The sequence below is a fragment of the Heterodontus francisci genome, chromosome 23, assembly GCF_036365525.1.
Source record: "Heterodontus francisci isolate sHetFra1 chromosome 23, sHetFra1.hap1, whole genome shotgun sequence".
Taxonomy (NCBI): domain Eukaryota; kingdom Metazoa; phylum Chordata; class Chondrichthyes; order Heterodontiformes; family Heterodontidae; genus Heterodontus; species Heterodontus francisci.
Window position 1 is genome coordinate 52,048,451 of NC_090393.1, and position 15,016 is coordinate 52,063,466.

A 15,016-nucleotide genomic window follows, 5' to 3' on the forward strand; every position below is an offset into this window, starting at 1 on the left:
TGATCATAATTCAGTTAATTAGGCTAATTATGGAAAAGGACAAAGACAGACCAGGAATAAAAGTTCTCAATTGGGGAATAGCTAATTTTACTAAGCTGAGATGGGATTTAGCTAAAGTGGACTGGAAACAGCTACTTGAAGGTAAATCAGTGACTGATCAGTGGGATGTAAACAAGGAAGAAATAGTGTGGGTTCAGAGCAAGTATGCTGCCTTAGAGAAGGTGGTTAGTTTAGTTTAGTTTAGTTTAGTTTAGAGATACAGCACTGAAACAGGCCCTTCGGCCCACCGAGTCTGTGCCGACCATCAACCACCCATTTATACTAATCCTACACTAATCCCATATTCCTATCACATCCCCACCTGTCCCTGTATTTCCCTACCACCTACCTATACTTGGGGCAATTTATAATGGCCAATTAACCTATCAACCTGCAAGTCTTTGGCTTGTGGGAGGAAACCGGAGCACCCGGAGGAAACCCACGCAGACACAGGGAGAACTTGCAAACTCCGCACAGGCAGTACCCAGAATCGAACCCGGGTCCCTGGAGCTGTGAGGCTGCGGTGCTAACCACTGCGCTACTGTGTCGCCCAAGGACTAACAAATCTAGAGCCCCCAATGTCAAGGGGCTTAAAGGAGAGGATAATGAAAAAAATTGAAGTTTATGACACAGAAAACCTAGAGGAGTATAAAAAGTGTAGCGATGAAATTCAAAAGGAAATTAGGAAAGCAAAGAGAGGGCATGAAAAATATTAGTAAGTGAAATCAAGGAAAACCCCAAGAATTTTTATACATATATTATGAGCAAGGGGATAACTAAAGAAAGAGTAGGGCCTGTTAGGAGCCATAGAGGTAACCTGTGTGTGGAGGTGCAGGACATTGGTATGGTTCTTAATGAACACTTTGTTTTCACAGAAGGGATGATACAGACATTACAATCAGGGAGGAGGTGTGTGAAATAGTAGATTAAATTAACATAGTGAGAGAGTAAGTATTAAGTGTTGTAATATCTTTGAAAGTGGATAAATCCCCAGGCCCAGATGAACTGCATCCCGGACTGTTAAGGGAAGAAAAGAAATAGCGAAAGCTCTGGCCATCATTTTCCAATTCTTTCTGGCTACAGATGTAGTGTCAGAGGACTGGAAGACAGCTATTGTACCATTGTTTAAAAAGGGGGAAAGGGAAAGACCGAGTAATTACAGGCCAGTCAACCTAATCTCAGTGGTGGGAAAATTATTGGAAAAAATTCTGAGGGTCAGGATAAATCTTCATTTCAAAAGACACGAATTAAGCAAAGACAGTCAGCACGGATTTGTTAAGGGAAGGTCATGTCTGACGAACATGATTGAATTTTGTGAGGCGGTAACAAGGAAGGTCGATGAGGACAGTGCATTTGATGTAGTCTACATGGATTTTAGCAAGGCTTTTGATAAGGTCGCACAGGGCGGACTGGTCACGAAAGTAAAAGCCCATGGGATCCAAAATTGGCTCAGAGGGAGGAAGCAAAGCGTAATGGTCAATGGGTGATTTTGTGACTGGAAGGCTGTTTCCAGCGGGGTTCTTCAGGACTCAGTACTAGGTTCCTTATTTTTCGTGGTATGTATCAATGATTTAGACTTAAATGTAGAGGGTATGATTAAGAAGTTTGCAGACGATACAAAAATTGGCCATGTGGTTGATAATGGAGAGAAAAGCTGTAGACTGCAGAAAGATATCAATGGACTAATCAGGTTGGCGGACGAGTGGCAAATGGAGTTTAATCTGGAGAAGTGTGAGGTAATGCATTTGGGGAAGGCTAACAAGGTAATGGAATACACAATAATTGCTGGCATACTGAGAAGTGCTGAGGAACAGAGGGACCTTGGAATGCATGTCTACAGATCCCTGAAGGTGGCTGGGCAGGTAGATAAGGTGGTCAAGAAGGCAGACGGGATGCTTGCCTTTATTAGCTGAGGGATAGAATATGAGGTCTGGGAGATTACGCTGGAACTGTACAAAACACTAGTTACGCCACAGCTGGAGTATTGCATGCAGTTCTGGCCACCGCATTATAGTAAAGATGAGATTGCACTAGACAGGGTACAGAGGAGATTTACGAGGATGTTGCCTGGACTGGAGAATTTTAGTTATGAGGAAAGATTAGATAGGCTAGGGTTGTTTTCTTTGGAACAGAGGAAGCAGAGGGGAGACCTAACTGAAGTGTATAAAATTATGAGGGGGTCTAGATAGAGTGGATAGGAAGGCCCTATTCTCCTTGCTTGAGGGGTCCATAGCTAGAGGCGCAGATTTCAGGTAAGTGGTAGGAGGTTTAGAGGGGATTCGAGGGGAAATTATTTCACTCAGAAAGTGGTGGGGATCTGGAACTCACTGCCTGAAAGTGTGGTAGAGGCGAAAACCCTCATAACATTTAAAAAGTACTTGGATATGCACTTGAAGTGTTATTACCTACAAGGCGACAGACCAAGAGCTGGAAAGTGGCATCAGGCTGGATGGCTACAAATGAGCGGTGGTGAAATGGTCTCCTTCTGTGCTGTAAATTTCTGTGATTCACGCTTATGACTTGAGCCTTGTAGATAGTGGACAGGCTTTGGGGGAGTTAGAAGGCGAGTTACTGGTTGCAGAATTCCCAGCCTCTGAGCTACTCTTGTGGTTGGTTAACAGTAATCCCCAGGATGTTGATGTTGGGGGCTTCAGCGATTGTAATGCCATTGAATGTCAAGAGCTGATGGTTGGGACTCTCTCTTGTTGGAGAAGATCATTGCCTGGATGATTACTTGTGTGATGTGAATGTTACTTGCCACTTATCAGCCTAAGCCTGAATGATGGCCAGGTCTTGCTGCATGCACTGGTTGTGAATGGATCTGTGCATTGTGCAATCATCAGCAAAATTCTCCACATCTGACCACCAAATGATGGAGGAAAGGTCATTGAAGAAGGAGATGAAGATGGTTGGAGGCTGCCCTGAGGAACTCTTGCAGCAATGTCCTGGGGCTGCGATAATTGACTACCAATAACTACAACTATCTTCCTTTGTGCTAAGTATGACTGCTGTAAGTGGAGGGTTTTCCCCTACTCCATTAGCTTCAGTTTTGCTAGGGCTCCTTGATGCCATACTTGGTCAAATTTTGACTTGATGTCAAGGGCAGTCACTCTCAACTCACCTCTGGAATTCAACTCTTTTGTCCATGTTTGGACCAAGGCTGTAATGAGGTCTTGGTACTGAGTAGTCCTAGCAGAACCCAAACTGAGCATCAGTGAGCAGGTTATTGCTGAGTAAGTGCCACTTGATAGCACTGTCGACGACACCTTCCATCACTTTGCCGATGAGTGAGAGTAGACTGATCGAGCAATGATTGGCCGGATTGGATTTGTCCTGGCTTTTGTGGACAGGACATACCTGGGCAATTTTCCATATTGTTGGAAAGATGCCAGTATTGTCTTGGAAACAGCTTGGCTAAGGGAATGGCTAGTTCTGGAGCACAGGTTCAAGGATGCTTTCAGGAGCCATAGTTTTGGTGTATCCAGTGTGCTCAACTGTTTCTTGATATCACGTGGAGTGAAGTGAATTGGCTGAAAACTGGTATCTGTGATGCTCTGGACCTCAGGAGGAGGCCGTGATGGGTCTGCCACTTGGTACTTCTGGCTGAAAATGGTTGCAAATGCTTCAGTCTTGTCTTTTGTACTGACTTTCTTGGCTCTTCCAGCATTGATGATGGGATGTTTGTGGAGCCTCCTCCTCCAGACAGTTGTTTAATTGTCCACCACCATTCATGACTGGATGTAGCAGGACTGCAGAGCTATGATCTGATCAGTTGGTTGTGGGATCGCTTAGCTCAGTCTATAGCATGATGTAGTTCTGTATTGTAGCTACACCAGGTTGGCACCTCATTTTTAGATGTGTCTGTTGCTGCTCCTGGAATGCTCTCCTACACACCTCATAGAACCAGGGTTGGTCTCCTGGCTTGATAGTAATGGTAGAGTGAGGGATACAATTCTGCTGCTGCTGATGACCCACAGCGCCTCATGGATGCCCAGTTTTGAGCTGCTAGATCTGTTCTGAGTCTATCCCATTTAGCACGTTGGCAGTACAACACAGTGGAAGATGCCCTCAAGGACTGTGTGGTGGTCACTCCTACCCATACAGTCAGGGACAGATGCACCTGTGACAGGTAGATTGGTGAGGACGAGGTCGAGCAGGTTTTTCACTCTTTTTGGTTGTCTTACCATCTGTTGCAGGTCCAGTTTGGGAGATATCTGTCAGAACTCGGCCAGCTCAGTCAGTTGTTGCACTACCAAGCATCCCTTGGTGATGGACATTGAAATCCTCCACCCAGAGTACATCTGCGCCCTTGCTACCCTCAGTCCTTCTTCCAAGTAATGTTCAACATGGAGGAACACTGATTCATCAGCTGAGGGAGGGCAGCAGGTGGTAATCAGCAGGAGGTTTTCTTGCCTATGTTGACCTGATGCCATGAGACTTCCTGGGTTCGGAGTCAATACTGAGGACTCTCAGGGTTACTTCTTCCCAACTGTATACCGCTGTGCTGCCACCATCTCTGGTGTGTCTGCCCTGCCAGTGGGACAGGATATACCCAGGGATGGCAATGTAGGTGTCTGGGACATTGTAAGCTTTGATTCTGTGAGTGTGACTATGTCAGGCTGTTGCTTGACTAGTCTGTTGGACAGCTCTCTCAATGTTGGCACAAGCCCCCAGATGTTAATGAAGAGGACTTTGCGGGGTTAACTGCGCAGCATGTACATGTGTCGATGCCGTGTGGTCCGTCCTGTTTTGTCCTTTGACTTTTTTGTAGCGTTTAACAACTGAGTTGCTTGCTAGGCCATTTCAGAGGACAGTCAACCACACTGCTATGGATCTGGAATCACACAAAGGCCAGATCAGGCAAAGACAGCAGATTTCATTCCCTAAAGGACACTCGTGAACCAGATGGGTTTTTACAACAATCCGGTAGTTTCAAGATCACCATTACTGAGACTAGCTTTTTATTCCAGGTTTATTGATTTTAAATTCCCCCAGCTACCTTGGTGGGCATTAGCCCAGACATCTGAGCTATCTGCCTCTGTGTATACTACTCAATGAAATATAATCCCATATCTGTCACTGCATACATTCCAATGAAACAAATTCTTGTCTGTTACTGTGGCTCCTACCCAATAATACATAGGCCAGTGTACATCACTATGTATACTAACCAATGGGATTTACCTGTGTACAACTATGTATGCTATCCAAATAAATATACCCGTGTCTGTAACGGATAACTTTACACAATTAAATATATCCCAGTGTGCACCACAATGCATTCTAAACAATGACATATACCCATGTGTCTAACCCTATACACTAACCAATGTTTGTCACTGTATGCTAATACAACATAGCTGTCATTATCTATATTACCCAACAAAATATACCCCAGTGTCTGTCACTGTGTGTATTAAGCAGTACAATATACCTGTGTCTCTTATCATTTATGCTAATGAAATATACCATGTGCCATTGTGTATACCTACCAATGAAATATACTCCAACACCTCAGGGATGTGCGTTACTGCATGTGTATGCTATATGTGTCCACTGTGTGCCATTTGCCTTAAGCCTACTGCAAGCAGTGTGCCAGTTTTCAATACCATGTTAAAATCTGCTTTTCCAATTCTGAATCTGAGACCTTTTTGTACAAAGTGTACATTACCTACCCTAAGCCGACAGCGATCAGTTAGTCACTTGTGGTCATCAGAGACGAAAGCTTGTACTTGTGTCAACCTGATGAGGAGGAATTCAGAGACGATTACCAACATGCCTACCTTCTGGTAAGTGGGATTTTGTTGGTCCAGCCATTGAAGGATCCAGAGATGAAGACTTCCTTCCCACCCCCTTTCCACCGAAACACTGTTGGACGGGCCTGTTTGGAAATTTTGTCAGAAACTTCCAGATCCTGCTGCCAGGCAAAGAATTCCTTCTCCAGTGGGGCCTTGAAAACAGAAGACAACAGTGAAAACTAATTCAGTCAGTGGCTCGTTTAACACTGAGCTCTCCAATTAGCTTTTTATTTCAAGTTAAACTGAGATTACAGCCTTTCAGGAAAAGGTGCAGAAAATCCAACTCCCCGAGAGATTACCAAGTTTTATCAAAGAATAGCTGAGCCACAGAGCAGGAAGCTACCAGGTTCAACCTACACTGTGTTAGCTGATAATAGTCTGAGTGGCAGTAACAATGCGGCAATTGGCCTCAGCATCAAGCTTTAAGACAAATCAGACAAGGTTTCTGCTGTCAACCATTACTCACTGACCCCTGCTCAAAGTGCATAAGTGCTGACCCCAGATTTGATGCTCTCTGATTGACGAGCCTGCCAACACTCACTATCAAGATTCATAAGTGAATAATGACCTCTAGGACAAGTTAGACAAAGCAAATTGGAAGCATACGAGTTTAGACAGCATCGTGGATAGCAGTGCCAGGAGTAGGAAAACACTAGAATCATTTGTAAAGATACCATTACTTTGATTTCCTCAGCATGAAAGATGTCTGCATCCTCTGGGCTGTCCATCAGAATTTTCGGGCGATCATGTTCTTTGGCATGAATAGCACTGCCAGTGCTATCCCTCCGAGGGGTCTTGTGAACCCCCTGGCGGTCCATCGCTGCACGCTCACTGCTTGTGTTGCCCATCTTTCTTTTCTCAGTGCATCAACAAATCCCTAACGAGGCAAAAAACAAGAGAAAAGAGGTCAACCCGAGAAAACCTGAACAGGTGGTTTACATATTAGTCACTGACCACAACAGTTACAGTTGGGTGGAGGCTGGGAAAGGGGAGGGGGGAGTAGAAAAGAAGGGAAATAAACTTAGAATTATGTGTTTTGATGAAAGGTCATCGACTCGAAAGATGGGAACATAGGAACAGGAGTAGGCCATTCAGCCCATCAAGCCTGCTCCACCATTCAATTAGATCGTGGCTAATCATCTGCCGTAACACCACTTTCCCGCGCTACCTCCATATCTCGATGCCATTAGTCTCCAGATATCTATTGATTGATGTCTTGAACATGCTCAATGATTGAGCTTCCACAGCCCTCTGGGGTAGAGAATTCCAAAGATTCACCACCCTCTGAGTGAAGAAATTCCTCCTCATCTCAGTCTTAAATGGCCTGCCCCTTATTCTGAGACTATGTCCCCTGGTTCTAGACTCATCAGCCAGGGGAAACATCCTATCTGCATTCACCCTACCATGCCCTGTACGAATTTTGTAAGTTTCAATGGGATCTTTTCTCATTCTTCAAAGCTCGAGAGAATACAAGCCAGTTTCCTCAATCTCTCTTCATAAGACAATTCTGCCATCCCAGGAATTAGTCTGGTGAACCTCTGTTGCACTCCCTCTATGTATATCCTTCCTTAGATAAGGAGACCAAAACTGTACATGATACTCTAGGTGTGGTCTCACCAAGGCTCTATCCAATTGCAGCAAGACATCCTTACAAATCCTCCTGCGATGAAGGCCAAAATACCATTTGCCTTCCTTATTGATTGTTGCACCTGCATGTTAGCTGTTAGTGACTCATGAACAAGGACACCCAGGTTCCTTTGGACACCAACACTTCCCAATCTCTCACCATTTAAGAAATATTCTGTCTTTCTGTTTTTTCTACCAAAGTGGATCACTTCACACTTATTCACATTATATTCCATCTGCCATATTCTTGCCCATTCACTTAGCCTGTCCAAGTCTGCTTGAAGCCTCCTTGCACCTTCCTCACAACTTACATTCCCACCTAGTTTTGTCTCAACAGAAAATTTGGAAATATTACAGTTGGTCCCCACATCCAAATCATTTATACAGATTGTGAACAGCTGTGGCTCTAGCACTGATCATTGTGGTACCCCACTAGCAACAGTCTGTCATCCTGAGAATGATCCATTTATTCCGACTCTCTGCTTTCTGCCTGTTAACCAATTCTGAATCCTTACTAGTATATTACCCCCAATTGCATGCGCTCTAATTTGTTTACTAACCTCCTGTGTGGGACCCTATCAAAAGTCTTCTGAAAAAGCAAATACAGCATATCCACAGGTTCTCCTTTATCTATGCTACAAGTAACATCCCCAAAAAGCTCCAACAAGCTTGTCAAACATGATTTCCCTTTCATAAATCCATGTTGACTCTGCTATATTTACCATTATTTTCTAAGTGTCCAGTTATCATGTCTTTTATAACAGATTCTAGCATTTTCCCTACTACTGACATCAAACTAACAGGTCTGTACTCCTCCATTCTCCCTCTCTTCTTAAATAGTGGGGTTATATTTGCTACTTTCCAGTCTGCAGGAACCTTTCCTGAATCTATAGAATTTTGAAAGATAACCACCAATGCATCCACTATCTCTATAGCCACCTCCTTCAACACTCTGGGATGTAGCTCATCTGGTCCAAGGGATTTATCAACCTTCAATCCAGTTAACTTTTCAAGTACTACCTCTTTACTAATACTAACTTCTTTCAGTTCCTCAGTTTCACAAGTCCTTTGGTTGCCTAGTATTTCTGGGAGATATTCTGTACCTTCTTCTGTGAAGGCAGACACAAAGTAATTGTTTAGTTTCTCCGCAATTTCCCTGTTCTCCACTATAAATTCTCCTGTCTCCACCTGTAATGGGCCCACCTTTGTCCTTGTTAATCTTTTCCTTTTCACATACCTAAAGAAGCTTTTATAGTCTGCCTTTGTGTTTTTCACTAGCTGGCATTCATATTCTCTTTTCCCCAGTTTATTGGTCATTCTTTGCTGGGTTCTAAATTGCCCCCAATCCTCAGGCTTACCACTTTTTCTGGCATCCTCATAAGCCACTTGCTTTGATCAAATGCAATCTTTAACTTCTTTTGTTAGCCACGGTTGATTCACCTTTCCCAATGGGTGTTCGTGCCTTAGAGGAATATACATCTGTTGTAGACCATATAGTACTTCTTTAAATACGAGCCTATCGTCAAATCTTTTAGTGTATTTTCCCAATCCACTATAACCAACGTGCCCCTCATACCTTCATAATTTCTCTTATTCAGATTTGTGAGGCTAGTTTCAGAATGAACCAAATCACATTCAAGTAATGTGAAATTCTATCAAATTATGGGCACAATTGCCCAAAGGCTCCTTTACAGCAAGGTTATTAATTAGCCCTTCCTCATTACATCATACTAAATCTAAAATAGCTTGATCCCTAGTTGGTTCTTCAACGTACTGCACCAGAAACTTATCGCGTATACACTCCAGGAATTCATCCTCCACAGCATTAGAGCTTATTAGGTTTACCCAGTCTATATGTAAATTGAAATCGCCCGTTATTACTATATTACCCACGTTACATGCATCTCTTATTTCCTAATTTGTACCGTGCCCTACATTACACTTCTATAAACAACTCCCACCAATGTTTGCTGCCCCTTGTTGTTTCTTAGCTCCACCCAAAGTGATTCTATAATCTAAGATCCTCTCTCACTAATGTACTGATCTCGTCCCTTATTAAGAGCGTTACCCCACCTCCTTTTCCTTTTTGCCTATCCTTCCTAAATGCCGAATATCCTTGGATATTCACCCTGTAGCCATGTCTCTGTAATGGCAATTAAATCATACCAATTTACCTCAATTTGTGCCTTCAAATTATTAACCTTGTTGTAAATGCTGCATGCATTCAGATAGAAACTTAGAAAATAGGAGGAGTAGGCCATTCAGCCCTTCGAGCCTGCTCCGCCATTCATTATGATCATGGCTGATCATCCAACTCAGTAACCTGTTCCTGCTTTCACCCCATACCCTTTGATTCCTTTAAACCCAAGACCTATGTCTAACTCCTACTTGAAAACATACAATGTTTTGGCCTCAACTACTTTCTGTGGTAGCGAATTCCACAGGTTCACCACTCTCTGGGTGAAGAAATTGCTCCCTATCTCAGTCCTGAATGTTTTACCGCGTATCCTTAGACTATGACCCCTGGTTCTGGACTCCCCCACCATCGGCAACATCCTTCCTCCATCTCCTGCATAGTATGCTTTTAATTCTGACTTTTTAATGTTATTCTACATTTTGATCTTATTTGATGTGTGCCTTTGCTTCGTCTGTCTTCTAATTTCAATTACTACTTTTCTACTTCCTGTTACCAATTTTGCTTCCCTTCCTCTCAGATTCCCAACCCCATACCAATCTAGTTTAAAAACTCCCCAACAGCAGTAGCAAATCTCCCTGCAAGGATACTAGTTCTGGTCCCGCTAAGATGCCACCGGCCCCAGAACTGGTCCCAATGCCTCAGAGATCTGGTACCCTCCCTCCTACACCAGTTCTTCAACCACACATTCAATCGCTCAGTCCTCCTATTCCTATGCTCAATCGTACGTGGGACTAGGAGTAATCCTAAAATTATTGCTTTCGAGGTCATGCTTTTTAATCTTCCTAGCTCCTTAAAATCTGCCTTCAGATCCTCATCCCCTTCCTACCTATGTTGTTACCCCTGTATCTTTCTCCACTGACATTGCCAGACCTGCTGAGTATTTCCAGCATTTTCTGTTTTTATTTCAGATTTCCAGCATCTGTTGTATTTTGTTTTGTTTTCTGTGGGATGATGATGGACGCAACTCAAGGCCAATAACAGCCGAGAGAGCAAAGGGAGAATCAGAACCGGGGGTAAACAAAAGCCAAATACTGATGAAAGGTCAAAGACCTGAAATGTTATCTATTTATCTCTCCACAGACGCTGCCTGACCTGCCGGGGTTTAACCGATGCCTGAAAAGAAAGCCTAGAACTGGGGGACGGTGGAGGCCTGGAGCCTACAGGCTACTCCCTTCCCCTTTAGACATTAGGCCGCTGTTGGCAAACGGAGCCCGGCAGCGAGGGGCCGACAAACAGCGTCGCAGACCCAGACCTCCCTCTCCCGGACCATGAAAGACACTCACCCGCCGCCGCTCCGAGACTTTCCTCCCCGGACAGTTTTTTTTCCAGGACACCACTTCTCCAGTCCGCCAATCAGAGTCGATCAAGCGGTCCCTCCAAATATTCAGTCGTCGGAGCAGAAAAACGGCAAAACTGGGGCCGGTCAGCGGGACCGTTCCTGAAACAATATTCACCCTGGGGTCTGTTAATGATAATATTCATCCTGAGGTCTGTTAATGTTCACCCTAGAGTCTGTTAATGATAATATTCTCCCTGGGGTCTATTAATGATAATATTCACCCTGGAGTATGTTAATATTCACCCTGGGTTCTGTTATTAATAATATTCACCCTGGAGTATGTTAATATTAATATTCTCCCTGGAGTATGTTAATATTCACCCTGGGTTCTGTTATTAATAATATTCACCCTGGAGTATGTTAATATTAATATTCTCCCTGGAGTATGTTAATATTCACCCTGGGGTCTGTTAATGATAATATTCAGACTGGGTCTGTTAATAATGATATTCATCCTGGGGTCTGTTAATGATAATATTCAGACTGGGTCTGTTAATAATGATATTCACCCTGGGGTCTGCTAATGATAATATTCAGACTGAGTGACTGTTATTGATGATATTCTGACTGGGGATCTGTTACTGCAATAACATCTATTTATTATAGCACCTTTAACATAATAAAACATCCCAATGCGCTTTACAGGAGCATTATAAAACGAAGTATGACACTGAGCCACCAGAGGAGATATTAGGTCAGTTGACTAAAAGCTTTGTCAATGAGCTAAGTTCCAAGGAGTGTCTTAAAGGAGGAACGTAAGGTGGAGCGGCAGAGAGGTGTAGGGAGAGTATTTGAGAGCTTGGGGCCTGGACAACTGAAGGCACAGCCAGAATTGGTTAATTGACTAAAAGAGGGGCTTTCCAAGAGGCCTGAATTAGAGGAACGCAGATATCTTGGAGGGTTGTGAGGCTGGAGGAGATTACAGAGATAGGGAGAGCTGAAGCCCTGAGGGATCTGAAAGCAAGGATGAGAATTTTAAAATTAAATTGTTGCTTGAATGGGAGCCAATGTGGGCCAGCGAGCACAGGGGTATGGGAGAACAGGACTTGGTGTGAGTTAAGGGACGGGCAGCAGAGTTTTGGATGAACTCAGGTTTACAGAGGGTAGATTGTGGGAGACCAGCCAGCAGTGCATTGGAATAGTCAAGTCTAGAGATAATGAAGGCATGAATGAGGGTTTCAGCAGCAGATGAGCTGAGACGGGGCGAAGTCGGTCAATGTTACGGAGATGGAAATAGGCGGTTTTAGTGATGGCATGAATATGAGGAAGGCAGCTCATCTCGGGGTCAAATGTGACACCGAGGTTGCAAACAGTTCGGCTTATTCTTAGAATGTTGCCAGGGTGAGGGATAGAGTTTGCAGCTAGGGAACAGAATTTGGAGCGAGGACCGAAAACAAAGGCTTCGGTCTTCCCAATATCCAGGACTGGATCTAGGATAAGCAGTTTGATAATTTAACAACAGTGGAGGATTCGAGAGAGGTGAAGGTGTGGTAGAGCTGGGTGTCATACATGTGAAAACTAACGCTGTGCTTTCGGATGATGTCACCAAGGCGCAGGGTGTAAGATGAGAAATAGGAGACGGACAAGGATAGATCCTTAGGAGACACCAGAGGTGAACAGTGCAGAAGCAGGAAGAGAAGCCATTGCAAGTGATTCTCTGGTTATGATTAGATAGTTAAGAATGGAACCAGGTGAGAGCAGTCCCACTCACTAGACAACAGTGGAGAGGCATTGGAGGAGGATGGTGTGGTCAACCATGTCAAAGACTGCAGGCAGGTTGAGAAGGACGAGGAAGGTTTATTTTGTCACAATTATATAGGATGTCATTTGTGACTTTGATAAGAGCTGTTTCGGTACTGTGGCAGGGGCGGAACCCTGATTGGAGGGATTCAACCATGAAGTTCTGGGAAAGATGAGAATGGATTTGGAAGGCGACAACACGTTCAAGGACTTTGGAGAGGAAAGGGAGGTTGAAGATGGGGCGGCAGTTTGCAAGGACGCTGGGGTCAAGGATTGGTGCTTTTGTGGAGAGGGGTAATGATGACAGATTTAAAGGCGAGAGTGTCAACTCCTGAACAGAGAGAACCATTAACAATATCAGCTAACATGAGGTCCAGGAGGAGAAGTTGGGCGATCAGTGGTTTAGTGGGCATAGGATTGGGGAAGCAGGAGGTGGATCTCAAGGATATGATGAGCTGAGAGATGGCATGAGAGGAGATAGGAGAGAAACTAGAGAAAAATACTAATTCAGGGCTAGGGCAGGGGGTACATTAGAGGAAGTTTGCCCGGTGGGCTAGTGGAAGGAGGGACATGGCAGACAGCTGATCAGATGGTCTCAATCTTAGTGAAAAAGAAGTCCATGAGTTCCTTGCACTTGTTGGACGTAAGGGGGGGGGAGGGGAGAGGGGTTTAAGATGACCGTTTGCAGTAGAGAAAAGAAGCCAGATGATCCTGGAATAGTGAACAGTTTTAGCAGATGCGAGCAGGACCCGATAGTGTTTTAAGAGGTTCAGCCATCACTAGTGGCGATGGCTAGACCAGTTGTCTGCCATACTCTTTCAAGTCTGTGTCCCTTGGACTTAAGGGAATGGAGATGAGGGCTGTGCTGGGGGAACAGCCAAGGAGAGAGAGAGTAATGGTTTTATTAGGGACTAGATTTTCCAGATCTTTTCCACAGCTCACAGATCAGAAAAACAAAAAAAGGCAGATTATAGACGCAAGCAGAGTCTTACATTTTTCCAATGTACTCCAGCACCGAAACATGATCTTGATGTCCAGAGAAGCCAGATTTGAGTGAAAAACCACATCCAGGTCTTATCCAGAACTTTACCAGACCTCATAAGGTAAGCTCGGGGGATGGGGTTTGTACCAGCTGGGGTCAAGCATTTGTGTCACCACACCAACGCTCTTTTCCATCTTCCCTGCCGCAACACTCCACCTCATCTTGAAGCTCCCTACCGGAGTAGATCTACAAGTGGGAAACTATTTAGCCTATGTTGCCTCCCGTCCAGAACCAAGGCCACTCCAACCTCTGTCATCGAGCTGCAGTATGCTGACGACACTTGTGTATGCTCATACTCAGAGGCCGAGCATCAAACCCTCATTGCTGTATTCACCAGGTGTATGAATGAATGGACCTTAAGCTAAACATCTGGAAGACAAAGGTCCTCTACCAGCCTGCTCCCACAGTGCAACACTGCCCCCCCCCCCCCCGACTATCAAGATCCATGACAAACAACCGGACAACATGGATCACTTCTCATACCTTGGGAGCCTTTCAGCATGGGCGGACATTGATGATGAAACTCAGCATCGCCTCCAGTGTACTAGTGCAGCCTTCGGTCGCCTGAGGAAAGGAGTGATGACAAAGACCTCAAATCTGGCACCAAGCTCATGGTCTACAGGGCCGCAGTGTTACCTGCCCTCCTGCATGCGTCGGAAACATGGACACTGTGCAGCAGACATCTCAAAGCCCTGGAGAGATATCACCAGTGGTGCCTCCGCAAGATCCTGCAAATTCAGTGGCAGGACAGACGCTCCAATATCAGTGTCCTCTCTCAGGCCAACATCCCCAGTATCGAGACACTGGTAATGGCTAGTCAGTTACTTTGGGTGGGCCACATCATCCGCATGCCTGACACAAGATTCCCAAACAAGCTTTCTACTCTGCGCTCCGTCATGGCAAGAGGCTAACAGGAGGGCAGAGGAAGCACTACAAGGATGTCCTTAAAGCCTCCCTGAAAAAATGTGACATCTCCACTGATTCGTGGGACTCTCTTGCCCAAGACCGCCCAAAATGGAGAAGAAGCATCCACGATGGTGCCAGCCAGTTCGAACAATGTCGATATGCCCAGGCAGCGAACAAATGCAAGCAGCGGAAGGAGCGTTCGGAAACTCGAGCATCACATTCACTCGCCTACCTACCCAACCTGTGGCACAGTGTGCAGATCCAGAATTGGACTATTCAGTCACCTAAGGACCCACAACCCTGGAGTGGAAGAAAGTCATCCTCGTTCC

General features: G+C 44.8%; 1 protein-coding gene across 2 annotated transcripts in view; it reads right to left on the bottom strand.

The window, feature by feature from the left end:
* prkab1a (protein kinase, AMP-activated, beta 1 non-catalytic subunit, a) overlaps positions 1 to 11,135 on the bottom strand; it is a 31,630-nt gene extending 20,495 nt beyond the window's left edge. Inside the window, exons 1-3 of one of the 2 annotated variants that reach the window (XM_068055266.1) lie at positions 10,944 to 11,135; positions 6,512 to 6,714; positions 5,823 to 5,989 (exon numbers count right to left, since the gene is read on the bottom strand). In XM_068055266.1, coding sequence (XP_067911367.1) covers positions 5,823 to 5,989; positions 6,512 to 6,685 — 341 coding nt within the window. In that variant the 5' untranslated portion in view covers positions 6,686 to 6,714; positions 10,944 to 11,135. The remainder of the gene's footprint in view (positions 1 to 5,822; positions 5,990 to 6,511; positions 6,715 to 10,943) is intronic. The other variant, XM_068055267.1, reaches the window with a different exon arrangement.
* Positions 11,136 to 15,016: the final 3,881 nt, after the last annotated feature.